This window comes from Pygocentrus nattereri, chromosome 26, assembly GCF_015220715.1.
Source record: "Pygocentrus nattereri isolate fPygNat1 chromosome 26, fPygNat1.pri, whole genome shotgun sequence".
Classification (NCBI taxonomy): Eukaryota; Metazoa; Chordata; class Actinopteri; order Characiformes; family Serrasalmidae; genus Pygocentrus; species Pygocentrus nattereri.
This window is the reverse complement of record NC_051236.1, coordinates 3,989,795-4,009,218: the sequence shown is the minus strand read 5'-3', so window position 1 is coordinate 4,009,218 and position 19,424 is coordinate 3,989,795. Positions and strand designations below refer to the sequence as shown.

The window sequence follows — 19,424 nt, the reverse complement described above, 5'->3', positions numbered from 1 at the left end:
CAATTCCATCATTGCAAGAAATATACAGTACTGTAAATATATCTATGAATTTTGTTTATCCATCCATCCATCCATCCATCCATCCATCCATCCATCCATCCATTTTCTAAGCCGCTTCTCCCTCACAGTCGTGGGTGGGGGTTGCTGGAGCCTATCCCAGCGGTCTTGTTTATTCAAATATTAACAAATATTATTTTCTCAGCAAATAAACACATAAATAGATTTTGAAACTGTGTCTTGGGTGCCTAAGACTTTCGCACAGTATAGTATATATATATATATATATATATATATAAACAGTGATTTTCTGGATGTTGGTGTGTTTGTTTACCCATCTCCAAGCCTCTCCTCGAGGAAGCCCAGTATTATATGTAGTTAAAAAGCAGCTCCTGGTTTGACCAATCAGAGCTCAGTAAATTGAGCTCATGATGTAATTGATGATATTAACGAGTCTCTGTGGCGGCTGTGAAGGTGTCCAGGAAAAATATGGACCCAAGAAATTCTGGTTACTTTCTATTGTTTTTCTGTTTATTTGAATTATGAATACGACTTTATTCTAATGTATATTGTGATAAACTCACTGCTGAGGTAAATAATGTATATTCAATCTACTATGTATATGTAAATATGTGTATGTCTGAAAGTACACCATCTCTTCACTTGAACCCAGGTTCATGACATCCTAGCCAACAGGTACGATATGTAATATTGATGATGGTAAAATATATTTGACAAATCTGAAGGAAAAAAACTATTTCTAATGAAAATAGTCACGGACCTCTTCACTTCACATGTCGTTTAGGCCAAAACCTTCTCAAAACTATCATGAATCAATGTCTCAGGCATAAAACAGGGTATTAAAACCATTTCATGTATTCAGTGGTTCCCATCACCACCACTATGAACAATTCTGACTCTAGGCTGAAGAACTTTTCGCCACCCTGAATGAGGCCGACTCCGTCTTAAGCATTTCACAGGGCAGAAATAAAAAAAAATGAGTGGAATTCCCCTTTAATAGAACTTGCATCTCTGACATGGCAAAACTTTAACATATTGTATGTAAGAAGCACCTCTGGTTCCTTAAGGAACCACGTTTAAGTGTGAGGAACCCTTTAAAGGCTTAATGTAATGTAATGGTTTAAGGGCTCTTTCCATCATGTGGAGGTTTAAACATTAAAAAGCTTTATTACACTTACAAACCTCCTTTTAGAGAAAAGCTTCTCCAAAAGAAATTTCCATTCGGTTCTTTAGGGAACTAAAAGTAGTTCTTCTACTCTCTTGAAAAAGATGACTCTTTAAGCGTTCTTTGTTGAAAAAAAAAGGTTCTATATAGAACCATGAACACTCAGAGAACCCCTGAATGTCTAAAGGGTCCTTTGCATCATGAAAGGGTTCTTCGGAATGGGTCGTAGCTGGTTCTATATAGAATCATTTTGAAAAGGGCTCTATATAACACCCAAAAGGGTTCTTCTATTGTTACAATGTCAAGCTCATAACAGTAGAACAACCCCTTTTGAGAACCCTCTACAGCACATTCTCCATCAGTCTGAAGAACCCTTTCATAATGCAAGGAACCCTTCAATCACGCAGAGAGTTCTTTAAGTGTTTAAGGTTTTCCTTCACTAAAGAACCCAGAGGAACCATCTTTTTTAAGAGTGGTGGCGTCATGTAAGAAGCCTGTTTTGACACCTTTACAAACAAAACCTCGTATCTCCATTTTTGGGGCTTTTTTAGTTTTTGACGTAATTTGAAAAGGATTCTTGACCTTTACATTGTGGGTAAATTCCACAACGAACGGACCAAAAGAAACGGCCCAAAAACAACTTGGAAAAACGTCTGGTTCCATCGACTTCCATAGAAAATAAAGTAGGTTTTTTCCTTCTCCTGTAAAGTTCCCATTTTGGAGATACGAGGTTTTGATCCAACAACAGCGATAAGCTTTTTTTAACCTTGGGGGCGGTTATATGTCATAAGGCTAGAACTTTTCTCTATCTTTAGAATGCACTTGGAGCCAGTTTCACAGACTAAGTTTAAGCCTGGACTAGTGCACTTTAGTCCAAGGCAAGACTTTAAGACAGTGTCCCTGAAACTGAACCCTCAAGTTTAAATGTTCAAATCATAAGCAACATAATTTTAATAAGTCAAAGGAAATGGATCAAAGTGTACATATGTGCCTGTCCAGTCATATACAAAAGTCAGATTTTTGCACCTCTGGTCAAACGACAGGTTTTGTTGATTTTCTAAGTGAAAATACGTTACACGTCATCTACGGCAAATTTTTGTGCACAGTTTCTAGTTATTTGCTAAATTTAACATATTGGAAAAAGTCTGTGTGCCACAAACTTTGCACATTTTATTTAGGTTATATTTTTTATCAGAGTTTTTTTATCTTTAGTATTTTGTATATATATATATATATATATATATATATATATATATATATATATATATATATATATATGTTGTCTATACAGCAATAAGTAGAAACTGTAATCCCGTAAACCTTGTCCCTTCTTTTTGAGTGTCTTCCCGCCCCTTTGCTGCTGTAGCACTGTGAATTTCCCTGATCTTGGACTAATACAGGATTATCTCGTCTTATCTGTATTCATTTATATTTTTACAGTATGTTAAATTCAGCAAATTAACAGTAATTGTTCACTTAGAGAATCAACAAAACATGTCATTTTACCAGGGGGGCCCAGACGTCTGCATAAGACTGCAGCTGGATCCTCTCTGGTCCCCTCCAGCAGCAGACAGCTGTTCTCTGAGTGTTCTCTCCACATTTTCCGGTGTGATTTTGAGGAGAACAGAAGAAGGCAGTACCTGTTATTCTGGGGATTGTGATTTGTCTGCTGCTGCTGCCCTCTCCTCCCTCTCCGAAGGGCTTGATCTGTATGATGTACTCCTCGTCTGGAGGCAGAGACAGCTCCACTGAGGTGGTGTTGGTCTCCATGACTCGGGGCCGACTGTGCTGGTTCTGCTTGTACAAAACCTACAAAGGGATTTGATGGGTCAGAGGTCGGTTCCTGAAGGCAGTGTTGGTACACTGGAAAAAGCAGTGGTGGACGAAATACAAACCCTGTACTCGAGTTAAAGTTGAGACCCCCAAGGTAAAATATCACTCCAGTAAAAGTAGAAGTTCCTCCCTTTAGACCTCCACTTGAGTAAAAGTACTAAAGTATTTACCTTCAAATGTACTTAAGTATAAAGTAAAAGTACTAAAAGAGTAATTCTGGCTCTGATGTCCTGTTATCATTTTTATAACCAGACTGGCTTCATGAACTCATTTCAGGTGAAAGTCCTCCAGCGTCTCTCTTGGTAAACCAGTCTTTTAATAGAACGTCATTAATTAGTGACGCTGACGTCTATTAAAATGATCAGAAGCACAAAACACTGAAGGTAAACAGTTTCCATCAGGGAGAACCGAGTGGCTCTGAAATCACTTTTTACACACAAGCAAAGTTTCAGTTTCAGATTTATTTACAACTTAGTTCCAAGTTTAAGTTGAATAAAAACTGGCTTTAAACTCAGGATCACAGATGAGCTCCTTTACTATGTTGATCTGTAGGCGTCTGTTCATAAACATAAACCAGCCCAAACTCATTTACTATAAAATGAAATGGTGTTTGTAGAAATTCAGAAAAAAGCCGCGTCAGTCTCGACTGCATATGTGGACATATTTCTATATTGAGCTCTATTTACACAAAGTTAGGTTAGTTCATCATTTATGTTGAACAGACTCTCCCAAAGTTTTACGCTGCTGCGCTGACGTTGAACCGCGTGCTGCACTGGGTCGGTATGACCAACAGGTCAAAACCAGCTCTAAACAAAGTGACCGCTGGGCCCTGATTGGTGCTCTGGCTTTGCGCTTCTTTCATTTTGACATGTTACGTTTTTGTACACACAGAAACCAAAAGGAACGACAGATTTCTCAAAATGTAGGAGGAAAAAGTCGGATATTAGACTCTGAAATGTAGTGGAGTGAAAGGAGAAAGTCGCCCAGAATGGAAATACTTAAGTAAAGTACAGATACATGAAAAAAAACTACTTAAGTACAGAAACTAATTTACTTAGTTATTGTCCACCACAGGGAAAAAGTCATGCAGTGGACTGTTCTACATTAACTGGCCTTTTCATGGTAAACAGAATTTTCCTCACCCTTTTGAAATAAGTGTTGATACAGTCCATATATGGAAACTAAGTTTCAAAAACAGCATGCTGAAGTTATGAGGAGTGTTTCAGCCTGCACTGCTTTTTAAATGAGGCACAATATAGGACAGCCAATCAGAGCAGAGCTCATTTACATGTATCAGTCTTAGGCTACGTTCATATTACCAACTCAGATTACCAGCATCAGATTTATTTTTTCCCTGATTTTCCACCGTTTACAGGCTTTAACGTCTGTTCGGCGCTGTTGCCATGGTAACACTGAATGATGATGCACGCGCAGTGGAAAGAATGCACATTAAGGTCACATGGCCACAAGTCGGACATGTGTCCGATCTAGGACCACATATGAAAGTGGTACAGGTCGGATTTGAAAAGATCAGATGTGTGTCCACACAGCCCTGAAAACACCAGATCTGATTCACATTAGGGCCAAAAAATCGGATCTGTGCCACTTCAGCGTTCACTTCATGTGAACGTAGCCTTTCATATATGACCCCAGATTGGATACAAATCTGATTCGTGGCCATGTGACCTTAATTCCGCTCAGATCGGAATTAACATGCTTTTTTCTCACTGCTTGTGCGCCATCATTCAGCGTTACTCTGGCAGCAGCGCCAAACATGAAGTTACAGGCAGTCGATGATGGAAAAGCAGCACATCTGACCCTTTTTGCCTTTATCTTGCTCTAATAATGAGCAGCTGAGAGCTGTTTAGAGTGAAATATATCAGCAGCGAAGGCTCTGCTGGTTAGTTAGTTTGCTGTCCGTGATGCATGTTATTCATTCACGTTGACATGACTGATAATGATGTGTGCATGCGGGCCATTTTAGAGAGGTCGGATCTGAGCAATGAGGCTTGTAATGTGAACGTAGCCAGAAACGGTCTGTTTAATTCTAAGAGAGAGAAGAGGTTGGAAAATGCTCATGTAAAAATTAATTATGTCCATGTTGGTCCTGGAGAAACGTAATTTCACGTACACAGACGGAACGACAATAAAAGCCTTCTGACTTGACTTGACATGAAACAATGGTGTCCAAGCACTTTTTGGAGCCACTGCATTTCATGCATGTGGAAATGATGTGCACACCTAGATAAGTCAATTCAGTGGAGCTTGCACTCTGGAGCCCAATTATCCAGCAAACTGAGAAGAATCGTCCATTTATTTAATAAATCCACACTGTGAAGCTCATAGATTGCGAGTTCACTCTGGTTCTCATATTGATGGCAGTCCCATTATTGACTGGACAGGAACCCCCCTGCTTACCTTATATCCTGTGACCTCCGATTCGTTCTCCAGAGCTTTCACTTGCTCCCAATTCAGAATGATCTTGGAGTTGGACGTGTTCCACATGACCTTGACAGGAGGCTGGCTGGGAGCTGGGAAGGATTGGAGGAAGAAAAGCTTTCAGAAGTTTGAAACTGTGAAACTCTGCACTGCATTTGTCTTTAAACGTGAAGCATCTTTGCTTACGAGGCTTCTTGGTGGTCACATTGATGGCTGTGCTGGGTGGCCCAGTTCCGGCTGTGTTGTAGGCCCTCACTGTTACGTAGTACGTGCTGCTCCCTCTTAACCCCTGAATAATGGCCGTGGTCCGATTTCCAACGGTCCTCAGCATGCTAGCAGTGTCCTCTTTCTCCTTCTTTTCCCAGTATCTCAACTAGAGGGAGAGATAAAGCCAGCGTAAGTCCCTCAGGACCCACTCAGCACTGATTTATATGGAAAAAATTGCCATTATTTGACTAAAAACTTAGATTTGCGCTCCTGTCCGTATCTTTGCGGCTGCCTATCAAGCTTGCCTCTGGTGAAGGAGGTCTGGTTACTTAGCCACCGAAGCGAAGCAGTGTTTAAATGACACTGTCACGGCCGAATCATAAAGCAAAGCATTTCACAGCTGTCCAGTTGACTGATAAGGCCTGTTTTTCCTCCTGGTCTCTCTCAGGACTGCCCAGGCTGCAGTGACAGGCGGCTGATGGCACAAATATAATTCGTCCTTCTGCTCGTTCTAGAACTGTTTGTAGAGGACAGAGAGCCAGAGGTGCTCCATCCACCTTAGCTCTCTCTTAATAGTTACTCCTGTAGCCCCTTGGATCTCTTAAAAACACAGTCAGCAAACCGAGCCACCGGCCAGTTCTCTCTGATCAGCTGTTAAAAAAAAACCCTCAATTTCTTTCTTTTTTTAAAATAGCACCACAAAAAGCTTTCGGTTCAGCAGCGGCTGTATTTAGAGCTAATTGAGAAGAAGGAGGACGGACAGGACAGGCTCATCAGCAGCGAAGAGGAGACTAGATGAGTCCACTAGCAGCAGTGATATTAGAGTATCTGCTGCCCAAAATGCATGAACAACTTGACAGTCATCAATACAAGAGCACTGCAAAGATTTAAAGCCTTATTAGTTACTCAGTGTAGCACAAAATCCCACACTCAAGTCACAAACACAAACATGGATTTTTCTGATGTGTGGGTAATAGGGGGGAAAATGAAAACGAATCGCTTTTTCTTTAAAAGGAAGAAAAGAAGGAGAGAAAGCAGCACATTCAGTCCAGCTTTAGGGTGGAGTTAAGGGCACATTTCAACGAAACCTGCGCATTCTTCCCTTTTTCGTTGAAAATAATAGTTTGATGTAGTTTGATGTCACCATCGTTAAAAAAACAGAAAAATAAGTGCAGTTGCTTATATCCATCTACTCAGCCTAAAGCAGTTTAGCCGCACCCATTAACACTGAAGTTATGGGGAGTGTTTCAGCCTGGGCTGCTTACAAGACACAATACAGGGCATCCAATCAGAAGAGAGGTTACATTTACAGCCTTTAGCCGACGCTCTTATCCAGAGCGACTTACAAGAAGTGCTTTGTCTATCTAGAGAAAGTATCTTTGCTAGTTACCAATAGCTTAGAGAAAAGATGGTCCTGAGCTCAGATACTGCTAGAAACAAAAGTCACTGTAGATACAGAGAGAAAAGGAGCAGAGTTGAACACAGAACTCTGTGCCATTCAATACAATACAATTACAATACAATTACAATACAATACAATACAATAAACTACAATACAATACAGAGTGCAATACAATAAAATATAATATATAAGTGCAGCTTATAGAGATCCTTAAGAAATACAGGGGTAAAAAGGGATTATTCAGCCTGTTTTTGGTACTTAAACCCACACAGGGGAAAAAATAATATGCAAAAAACAAAATCAGGGAGACAGACCAGCCCAAATGTTAGGAAGAGCCACTTTGTCCTTGCAACATAAATCAAACCAAACTGGGAGCCACAACACTTTATGTCCATTTTGCAATCTTGGCTATGAATATGTCCCAGTGTATGTCCCAGCTGATGTACTAATATAGGATAAAAAACTATGATATAAATGAAAGCACAGACGTTCTTTAGGCTTTAGCTCAGCTATAGCCACTTTTCTCACATCTCTGGCAGGAAACACACACACACAGATCTTCTAAGCCGCTTCTCCCTCAGGATCGCAGGGGATGCTGGAGCCAATCCCAGCTGTCATCAGGGGGAAGGCAGGATACACCCAGCCCTTCGCAGGGCAGACAGACACACCTAGGGGCAATTTAGCATGGCCTGACTGCATGTCTGTGGGAGGAAACCCACACAGACATGAGGAGAACATGCAAACTCCACACAGAAAGGATGCTGGTCACCCGGCCGGGGAATCGAACCCAGGCCCTTCTTGCTGTGAGGCGACAGTGCTGCCCACCTCGCCGCCCTCTGGTAGAAAGCGTCTCCTCAAAAGTAGAACACTTTCTTGTAAAATGTCTTTCAACATCAATAATTTGGAGACGTTGGACTTATTTGCATTTATTATCACTCCAGCTGGTTACTAAAAAGTCACAAAGCCCACCTTAAAGTCCACCTTAAACGGTGCCTGAGGTGACAGAATGTAACTGCAGCACCATTTAAGGTGGAATTTGAACAAGAAACTGGCGAACGAGAAGCTTTGTGACTTTTTAGTGTTTGACAGGAAACCAGCTGGAGTGATAATAAATGCAAATAAGTCCAATGTCTCCAAATTATTGATGTTCTCATTGCCTTTTCGTAGCTACTAACTAGGCGAGACTGCTGTCTGTGTTGCTATGGTGACCAGCCGTCTGGGCTGATCTTCAGGGTTAAAGGGTGAATCAGCAGTTCTACATTAACTCCAGCGTTTAAGACCATTTACTGTTAAACTGTGTTGAACGATCAGCAGAGCTTTAATTTATTGTAGAGGAGGATTATTTTATTATTACCTACTGATCTGATTCAGCTGTGGAGCCACAACAGGACAGTAAAAGAGCCGCATGCAGCTTCGGAGCCAAATGTTGCCGACTCTTGATAAGCACCGAACATTTGCACAAAGTCAACTTAACAAAGAAATGAAAATGTTTTTCCTGCTTCCAACACAGCCGATTGATCTCGTCGACCAATTAACGAGCCCTTTGTAAAGTTATAACGGTTCTCTGAGAGCACAGAAAGCACTAAAATGGGCAATACAGGCTCCTCCAAAAGCAGGAGTGGGAAACACTGCAGTATTGCACATGAAATCATGCTAAGTGCTCCAAACAGACTTTCATCAGCCCCGTTAGTGCTTTCGAGTGAAGAGCCCCTTTAAAGTTATTACCTCATAGCCGAGAACACGCCTCCTGCTCGTGCTCCACGGAAGGGCTTTCCACATGACCTCCACTTCCGACGCTGAGATGCTCTGGGCTCTGACTCTCGTAGGTGCTCTGCCAGGCTCTGAGGTCAGAGGACAAGTCTGTGTTACAGTTTGATTAGACAAAGTCCACCAATAAAAGGGGATTTTTCAAAATACCTGCATAGTTAAAGAGTTAAGATGTGAACAGAGTGATACAGAGAGGTTTGGAGTGAAATCGAGGTGATAGGAACCAGACATCCACCTCTAAACGCTCCCTCACAGAAAATCATTACGTGCCTGATGTCTGGGTGACTGTTTTACGGTAGCTTTGAGAATGAAATGTATTTTTCTTCATTTATGGCTCAGGGGCACGTGCACGATGTTCTAAAGCAAAATAGTCCCCAAAGAAAACTTTTGGATTTTCTACTATTTTACCATCATCAGCCCTCCATATAAAACTCAGGGGACACATTTGTAGGTTCACTGGTGGTTTTGATAGCACATAAAAGGTCTATATCGGTGTTGTAGTCATGGTGACCCCTGGTTCCCATCACCACCACTGTAAAGCCATCTGAGACTGCAATGAGCCATTTTACTGCAACAGACTTTAGTCACCTCTTATTGTTCCTCTGATTGAGCCAGTGTTTCTGACATCACAAATCTGTGAATGATTTGAGTTGTGATTCCTGTGAATTCATATGCTTGTTCAAAATAGCACCACCTTCCTTGTTTCTACGCTCACTGTCCATCTGATCAGCTCCACTTACTGTATAGCTGGTCTTTGTAGTTCTACAGTTACAGACTGTAGTCCATCTGTTTCTCGGATACTTTGTTACCCCCTTTAACCCTGTTCTTCAGTGGTCAGGACCCCCACTCAGACCACTGAAGAACAGGGTAACGAAGTATCAGTCGGGGGGTGGCGCTGGTGCTGTGAAGCACATAATAAGGTTATGTCTTGCTGTTGTTGAGGAACATTGTTACCCCAAATGGCAAAGAAATTGGAAGCTTCATAGCCTCATTTGCTAACTTCTCTCTACACAATACAGTGGCTTTGGCGCATGAGCACCCTCAGGGGCAGTGAATCTGCCATTTCACATTGAATGGTGCTTTTCTAAATCAAGAAAAAGTTGGTTAAATGTTATCAGTGTCTTCGTTTTTGACTTCCCTTATACCGGACGTCAACTGACAGCAGCCAGTAGCAACTCACACCTACACATGAGGCCATAAGGAGACCTCACGAAGGCTGATGTATATTCAAAATGACATAAAATGAATTTGTAAACATTTAAAGGGCAAAACAAAACAAATATTATATTAATAGTATGAAACCATTACACTACTAATATGGATATAATAGTGAAGTTCAGCAGTGAGGCTACTTAGGCCACCCTGCTCACAGTCACAGCACATATCTATGATGAAAATGATTAAGCACAGCGCAGAGATCTGTGCAGACGAACCCTCCTCAGCAGAGTAGATGGTGACTACAGGCCCAAAAGGTCCTTCTCCCTTGTTGTTGTAGACGCCAACCTTGACCTGGAATTTGGAGAAAGGCTGGATGCTTTCGTTCTTGAAGACGTATTTGGAGGCATCGGGCGAAGGCACGGCGGCCTGCATCCACCCTGTAGCACCATAAGGCCGGAACGCCACCACATATCCGAAGCCTGGGCCGTTCTGGAGCTCCTCAGGAACAGGCTGCAGCACACAAACACAATCAAACTAGTTTAGTATAAAAACTAGACTTGCACGATTCTCCGCTTACCCCATGTAGTCGATCAGCCAAGACATGTCTGGCATGCAAATTTTGCTTCTTTAGTTTAGAACTCTCTTACCACCTCCACTGCCACTCTGCAATGGTTTAACCTTTTTTTAACCATTTTTTAACCATTATTATCCTATTTTCATTATTTTATTATTTGATACAGTAGTTTATTTATTGTTATTATTCAAATTCTTATTTTTTTATGACGATTTTATTACTATTTTAGTCATTTTAATACATTTTTTGTTCATTTTTTTACTTATTCTCTTATTTTATTTAGATTTTTATTTTTAACCTTTACATTTTAGCTATGTGTTAATAGTTTTATACTTTTTATTGATTTCTTTTTGTATTTTAATGCTTCACTTTTTTATACTTACCTGATTCGATTTTTAGTACTCAATAGTCCCCCATATCATATCAAAAATCCATCCTGAAACTCCTCTGAACTCACTCAAGCCAATATGACTTTCTCAACCTATAAAAGTGAAGAAAGCCACTTAAGGCAGCACAGTCTAAGTTCAGGAACCCATCAGAATGACCATCATAAATACAGAGCGATCTGATCCAAGGTCAGGCCTACTGAATATCAGCTGTGATATATTTTTTTAGATTAGAGTAAGTCATGCTACACAAAATCAACATGTGCGACCTTAATGAAGATCTGGAGTGGATTCATGGAAATTCTGGGAATGTGTTTTCATAGGAACAATTTGGGTGACTGCTGAGTTTTAGTGTGTGTTAACAATGTGTGGGGTTACATGCGTTTAATAGTCTGATCATTTCGGGAGGTACCGGATTATTCAAACGGTCGTGTAAGCAGCACACTCTGATTTGTTAGATCGGTGTAAGGTCTAGAAATCTGATTAAGAAATCTGCTAAAGAGGCTGGATTTTAGCTCAGTAGTCAGATTTCTCAGGGCCGTGAGCTCTTACTCTGATTTCTTTCTGGTTTCTCAGTCTGGGCATACGTGAAAACAGACTGCGGTACTGGAAATAAGCCACATCGTCGCCGCGAGACGCAGCGAAACACAACCAAATACATGCTTGACGAAATGAAGGATTTTAATATTCTTCATCTTCTAGATGATTTCTAGATATTTTCAGGTGGCTCGATGTTTAAAAATAGAATTTTATGTTACCTCATGTCTTTTTCCATGAGTTTATTGGCTGGTTGCAGAGCAGAAAACTGATTACTGGCTGACTCATGTAGACCCAGAGTTTTCCCATTATCTGATTACTTAATCTGATTTTCTGTAGTTATCGGATTATTGAGTGCATGCAAACGCATTCAAAGTTAGCCTTGTAGCTCCAGCACTTTACAGGGTGTAGCATTTCCTTCAGCCAGCACGTTAAGCCCTGAAGACGGACTGTTTGGACACATGCACACCCATCTATGAAACAGGAGCCCGGCAGCTGACGCTTCCTCGACACCTGTCAGCTCCTGATGCCTCATGCTGCAACGTGGACTGATGATGTCTGCTGAGAACGCAGCGTACAGAGTTTCAGCTCTGCTCTCAAGTATCCCGAGACAACCGTGGAGCTTGACTTTTTAGCTGGATCATCTACAAGCCGGCTGCCTTTGATGCCCATCAAAACGCAGACGAAAACGCTCCCCCACCGCATCAGATGCGCCTGGCACAGAGGTGGGGTCCGTCTCGAACTGACAAGCGCAGTATTTGATCATTTGGCCCTCCTTTGGTGCGTATATGCAGACAGAAAGCTGATGCTGGGGTTTTAAAAGTTGGTTCAATTAGGGTAGTATAACTCCTTGTTTCCTCTAGATCAGAGGTCTTTAATTAAAATTCAATAAGGTTCAGAGGTTTTAGAGAACATTTCCAGAACATCATAACGTCTGACTTGCATCATGATTTAGTGCCATATACTGTTTACTGAAGTAGTACTGAGTAAGAATATCAACATCTTATACAGTCGACAGCTGAATATCAGATCAAATAAAGTCCAGTTCGGTCAGATTTCAACAACATTTACTGTCAGTTTTCTCTTTTTAGATCACATCATGTGGAATAACTTCCCTCTGACTCACTTTCTTCTCTGACTGCTGTTTCTCTCCTCATCCCTCCCCTGTGCGCCGTCACTCACTCGAGTCTCAGTGACCATCGTAATGCACAGATCTGATTGGCTGAGTAGCGTCATGTGTGATATTTACAACACACACGATTGGTCTGTGAGTCTTCCGGGCCGCTAAAGCTACCATAAAGGCTAGAAAAGCTACGGCGATTAAAACAGGACCACCCGTCTAATTTAAATAATTCTTCATAGTTTATCGGTTATAGGTCCAGTTGTGCATAGGACCGCGGACCACCTATTATTGACCTCTGCTCTAGATGGACCTCAGAGGCACCGAGTTAAAACAAACAAGCCGACAGAGTGTTTTTTTTTTTGTTTTGCTCTCAGAAGATAAACATAAATGCTCACTCTGTGGTATTTAAAGGGGAAAAAAGGTGAGTGATAAGCACTGAATGTTATCGCATGAGACTCAAAGTAAGAAATGCGCTTGCACAAGCGCGTACCCGCCGCAATTTCTTATGCCAACACACTCGTGCGCACCTGCTTTGAGTCGCTTGGCGTGAGCTAAATGAATAAATGAAAATGTAAATGTAATCAAGAACTCTGCCAACACCCCGCTGTGAAAGGAGATACTTTTCACAACAATTTACTGAAACCAAGCCAAGCATCCATACAAACGTACACCAGCGCACACACGCTATCTTTAATGTGTTGCGAGCGAATTAAATACATGAATAGGATCAAATGAACTACTACTACTGTGGAGAAGAAGGGAAAAAAAAAACACAACAGTGGAGGCACTGAGAATTCCATCACTTGCCACTGACACATTTTAACCCTGGTAGATAGCGCTCACGCTCGGCTCTTCAAAACCAGCACAACAGAGTATCTGTTATAACGAAAAGAATGGCAGCCAGAAAATATAACCTTTTGAAAAAAGTTGCTCACAAGTTTGGAAGAAAAACTTTAATTATCTTTGTTTTTTAAGCTCAAAAGCTTTTCTTCGCTTTGCTTCCAGTTGCTGCTTCTCAGCGCTTAAAGAAAATGACATGCCAGGCCTCACGTAAGCTGGGTTTGCTGCAATTAATGAAAGTAAAGCCTGGATGAAAACGGTGCAAGAACACAGAGGTTGGCCAGCTTACCTCCCAAGTGATGACTAACTCTGATCGACTTCCACCTCCTCCGCTCACATTAGCTGGAGTGACCTTTGGGACTGAAGGAATCAGAAAACACACACAAACGTAATCAGAGGTAAAGCAGGCCTGTCGGTTTCACCGTCACCACCTCAGCTCATATTCAACCGCGGCATCAGAGAATCACTGGAGAGTAAAGCGGTGAAGGACGGACGCAGCAGTCGAGCATCGCATAGCAATACTGCGGTGGTCCAGGCATCCAGGAGAAATCTGGAACCAAACTGAATATTCCAAACTTATCCGCACTTTTTCTGTATTTATCCGTTGGGGAAGCCTTAATTTTTACCCGTACACAGTTGTTCCATCATACAACTACAAAAACTGCTACTAATAACCATCGAGCTCAAGTCCACACGCTTTTCTAAGTCCAGCTTTTATTTAATTCATTCACAGAATGATTCAGAGTCGTTTGGTGTGAAATGCTTGTTGAGTCTCAGACGTCTTCACAGTGGTGGTGATGGGAACCAGGCGTCGCCATGACTACAACACAGATACAGACATTTTATTTACCGTCCAGAACCACCAGAGAACCTACACGAGTCTTCTGAGTTTAATGAATTGTGATGGTAAACTGGAAATAATATGTTTTCTTTGGGGATTATTTTGCCTCACAACACCCTGCATGTACCCCTCCGCCATGAATGAATGAATCAAAAAAGCTTACCTTAATAATATCATAACACAGCGTCTCAGTCATCAGTCATAACCAGTTCTCAGTAAAGGAGCTTTTAGAGGCACTAAACTCAGACGTCTGGTTCCATTCACCACAACTGTGAACATTTCTGACTCGAGGACTTTCTCTGAGACCACTCTGAATGACGCCTTGAATTTTAAAGCTTTACTTATAGACACATTTTGAGGCATTTATGGAGTTTCCCCTTTGTCATGCAACACCGAAGTATCTGTATTTGTTTTCAGTTACACTTTCCCAGTTTGTTGATTGGAAACATGTAACTCTTTATTGCATATATTGAGAGAATGAGCTTCTGGCCAATGACTATTGTGCACACACATTTGACGTAACGTTTAAGTGGGTCTGACTTAACCCTTGTGTGGTGTTAATGTGTTTGTGACTCAGTGGTCTGCTTTTTAAATCAGTACAGCCTACATCGGTAGGGTTCTCTTTTAGCAGCTGTAGCCAGTCAGCAGCCTGACAATGTTATCCAGCACGCCATGTGAGAGGAGAACAGAGTGAAGGACACAGCACCTCCACACTTTTACTCCCCGTGGGTTCAGCCCAACACCACATGTGTAATATAAACGTGTGGAGGGTGAACAGAGTGAAGCTCTGAAAATGGGTCATTTTATATGTTCTTCACAGAAGACGAGCAAAGACCAAGAATCTGAGGCTGAAATAATATCACATATTTTTTTCTTTTGATAAACATTATAACTGGGTTCCACAGACCGGAACACGACACAAGGGTTAAGAAGGCACATCCACACAAACCTGCCATACGTTTAAAGCACTTACGTGTTTCCTTTGTCCTCACTTGTTTGGATGGTTTGCTGGGCTCACCTGTGCCCAGGGCATTGCTTGCCAGCGCTCTGAACTCATACTCTACCCAGGGGCTGAGCTCGATTACCGTAGCCGTCAGACGCCGGCCGCCCACCTCCTCTGGCACTGGCAGGGAACAAAGCACAGGCACTCAGAGACAGAAGAGCCCCCTATTGATCCTTCACGTGCCAGCACTACCATGCACACACAAACAATAACACTGCGGTTGCCTTGCAGCCTGAGAAAGGAGGAGAGAAATGCGCTGTGGGCTGGAAACGGTACAGAACTCACATATAAAACACAATGGATCAAATGAACCAAACAAGCTACAGCCATGACCACTAGATCAGCAGCTATTAGAGAGGCTACAAGGCCAAAAGGTGAGGTTTAGGTGCTGGATCATGTGTATAATGCATGCAATTAGGCTTCCCTACTTTAACCCTTAGAAGTCCAGAATTAGCATCATTTTGATACTAATACTCATAAAATGTAACGACCAGGTTGTCCAATGATTAAGATTTAGAACCATTTGCCAACTGTGGAATTAGACCTCCGCATTTGACCCATCCGTGCAGTGAAACACCACATACACACTAGTGAACACACACACTAGGGGGCAGTGAGGACACTTGCCCAGAGCGGTGGGCAGCCCTATCCACAGCGCCCGGGGGTTAGGTGTCTTGCTCAAGGGCACTTCAGTCACGTACCGTCAGCCGAGGGGATCGAACCAGCGACCTCCAGCCCATGACTGCCCCTTAATTTAACTATTTAATTATTTAATTAATTGTCATTACTTGCATTATTTTGCGTCGTCAGGCAAAGGGTGTTTATTCTGTATGAGCAGCAATATTTTCATCAGATACAAATCACGACAAAACGTCTCTTCTTCTACTTACTAAAGCAGTTTGGATGGATTTTCTCTGCACCACTGCTAGAACTGATCCCTAAAGGTTAAATAGAGCATCGTATCTGTACATGAAATGCAAATTATAGCAGGATAAAAAGAAAAGCACAGCCCTTTTGAGAATCTGTAGTCCTGCAATCACCAGCTACTTAATAACTAAGTGCTATTTTGGCACGCGGCGGGAAAGAAATCAATCTGGGAGGAATGTGGGGGGTGTGGAAGAGGGGGGTTGTGTAGTGCAAATGATTTGATCAGATGCAGGCTGGTTAGAGGCTCTACCTGTAGTGACAGCTTGCCAGCCGAGGGAGAAGGGGGTTCTAGCCTGGATGGTGTAGGCGGTAATTGGACTGTGATTATCAGGACCAGGCTTCCAGGAGAGAGTGGCTGTGGTGTCCGTGAGTTCTTCCACATGGATGCTGGTAGGGGGGCCTGGGGGACCTGAAACGGGAAGCAGTCATGCAGACCACACACACACGCACACACACACACACACAAACTTGTTTTCATACAGTGTCAGGACATGAGATCATTCAAATGTCCTACATGCAAGCACGTATGTGTAATAATAAGTCCTATAAGCATCACATTGGTAACTGCAATATGGTTAGCTCCAATGAGCAATCTGATTGGTTGAGAATCTTACCTGGCTTAGTCTTATCTGGCTTTACGCTGCAGCTAACCATTACCAAGTTTCTACTTTATCATATTCAGAAATAGAAAATGGACACAATAAATGACTTTTATGAAATAATATTTGTCCAGCAGATCTTTTGGACAGATTCAGTAAAAGACAGTGATCATACTGATGTCAGATCAAAACCTCGTATCTCCAAAACGGTAACTTTACGGGAGAAGGTAAAAACACACTTCACTTTTAATGCAAATAAATGGAACCAGAGTTTTCCAAGTCATTTTGGGTCGTTTCTTTTGGTCCATTCATCATGAAATTTACATAGAATGTAAAGGACAACAGGCATTTTCAAATGATATCAAAAACTGAAAATCAACAAAAATTAACATAAAAGGTTTTCTCTCAACAGCACTGATATCTTGTGTATATATATATATATATATATATATATATACACACACACACACACATGTACATATATATACACACACACACACACACACACACACACACATACATATCACATGGACACATTATATAACTTCTATAAAATAATATTTTAGCTATTTTATTTACCTACAGATTGTTTGGTCAGATTCAGTAAAAGAGAGTGACCCTAGATCTATACACGATGACGGCCGAGAGAGCCGGCAGAAAGGCGGGGCCCAGGGGGCGGGCGCATGCCACAGTATCTACATATGTAAATGTAATAATGATAATAATAATAATACATCCTCTTGTTTATTTATGTAAACACATCTAAAAGTAATAATTTTCTAAGCATGTTCTTAATTCTAAACCTAACTTTGTCCTCAGGAACCAAAAACTTTCTTCTTTCAGATAAAAAAAAATGAAGCATCACATTTGTTCAAAGCGCATCGTTTTGTCGGCCCTGCCTACAAACTGAGGGCACTTTCTTACAGTGTACAAAAAACGTACAGAGATGTTTTAAAATGTACAAACACACACACACACACACACACACACACACACACACACACACACACACACACACACACACACACACACATACACACACACATACAGTCACCCTGTGTTGCAGCTTTCTCGTGAGCAGCTGCCTAAAGCGCAGGAGTCCGCCTCGTAAATTACACTAAACGTTTGGTGTTTTCTTTCTTCTCTTTAATCGCTAATTAGTAACGGCTTACTTTTCTCCTCGGTCTGAACGAGGACTCCGTCGTTTTCTCGGGTCTGTAAATGTTCGGCGTGTGTGGGAGGGATTTTCTTTCTGCTACACTGTGTCATCAGTTTTGTGAATGTTGTGAGCCGTATAACAGCGCAGATCTGCAGAAGGCCAGATGATGCAATGCGAGAGAAAACGGAGGGAGCTGGCTCCTCAAACGTTACCTTTAAATGTCATTTAAGCACCTGTGCAGGTGGCCTAGTTCCGCGTGCCAATAATACACGATCCTGTCCCGCTCGGTTTCGAACCCTGCCGAGAATAGTTCCAGCTCTAATCTAACTCACCTGGATCTAATCTTCACCTACCCGTGAACGTTCGGATTGGCTCGGAAAAACGATTTGCTAGATCAGGTTTGTTACATTAGACGTGCCACAAGTGATGCTGCGTTCACAACCTCTTCGGAACTGGGCTTTTTCCCGACTTTCAAGTGGGAAAAAAATCTACTTTGGGGGCAGTCGTGGGCTGGAGGTTAGGGATCTGGCCCTGTGACCAGAAGGTTGCCGGTTCGATCCCCAGGGCTGACAGTCCATGACTGAGGTGTCCTTGAGCAAGACACCTAACCCCCAACTGCTCCCCGGGCGCCGTGGATAGGGCTGCCCACCGCTCCGGGCAAGTGTGCTCACTGCCCCCTAGTGTGTGTGTTCACTAGTGTGTATGTGGTGTTTCACTTCACGGATGGGTTAAATGCGGAGGTGGAATTTCCCCAGTTGTGGGATCAAAAAAGTATCACTTATCACTTAAACAGCTCTATAGCTCAGAATTCCCACTTGGACATCTGGAAAATTTTGAAAGGGGCTCCTCTGAGTTCAAAAGCAACTTTTCTGTCACTTCAATATAGCGGCACCCACAGAATAAGAACTGTTATTTATTTATTTATTTTTTCAGCATTTTCAAGCAGACTGCTGCGTCTCTATTTGCGAATGACGTACAGTTTATGCTTGATATCCCTAAATACATCGGGATACTTGGACACAATGAATGTTTATGTTATTCTGTCCAAGATTTTTGATTAAACTGCATGCTGTCATGTCATTTGTGGCCCTATATTAACGGTGAACTGCCATAGCCTACATCCAGTACATAGGTTTTAGTACTACACTAAAACCTATTTAAGAGCCTTTTATAAGCAGCTATAAAATGAATCCAGTATAAAATATTAAATATGCCCAAACAATATCTCACCAAGTGGTGCACAAAAGCTGTTTAAGGCACAACTAATTAAACCGGCTGAAAACAGAAGCATGTTCATGTGAGGGTAAGTAAGAAGACGGCGCACGTAAAACATTTTTATTCATAATTAATCCAATTTCTTTCAACTTCTTTTAAAGGAATCGAAGACGTCTTTGAAAAAACACTGTAAGCATGATGGTGATGAGTGTAAATGTTGGGGTAAGGGTT

The 19,424-nt window shown here is 41.8% G+C and overlaps 1 protein-coding gene across 3 annotated transcripts in view; it reads right to left on the bottom strand.

The window, feature by feature from the left end:
- cntn4 (contactin 4) overlaps positions 1-19,424 on the bottom strand; it is a 344,140-nt gene that overhangs the window by 3,341 nt on the left and 321,375 nt on the right. For all 3 annotated transcript variants that reach the window (XM_037535160.1, XM_017711697.2, XM_017711698.2), the window contains exons 15-22: positions 16,471-16,629; positions 15,264-15,413; positions 13,739-13,809; positions 10,265-10,499; positions 8,790-8,905; positions 5,642-5,828; positions 5,435-5,547; positions 2,824-2,992 (exon numbers count right to left, since the gene is read on the bottom strand). In XM_037535160.1, the coding sequence (XP_037391057.1) occupies positions 2,824-2,992; positions 5,435-5,547; positions 5,642-5,828; positions 8,790-8,905; positions 10,265-10,499; positions 13,739-13,809; positions 15,264-15,413; positions 16,471-16,629 (1,200 nt within the window). The remainder of the gene's footprint in view (positions 1-2,823; positions 2,993-5,434; positions 5,548-5,641; positions 5,829-8,789; positions 8,906-10,264; positions 10,500-13,738; positions 13,810-15,263; positions 15,414-16,470; positions 16,630-19,424) is intronic.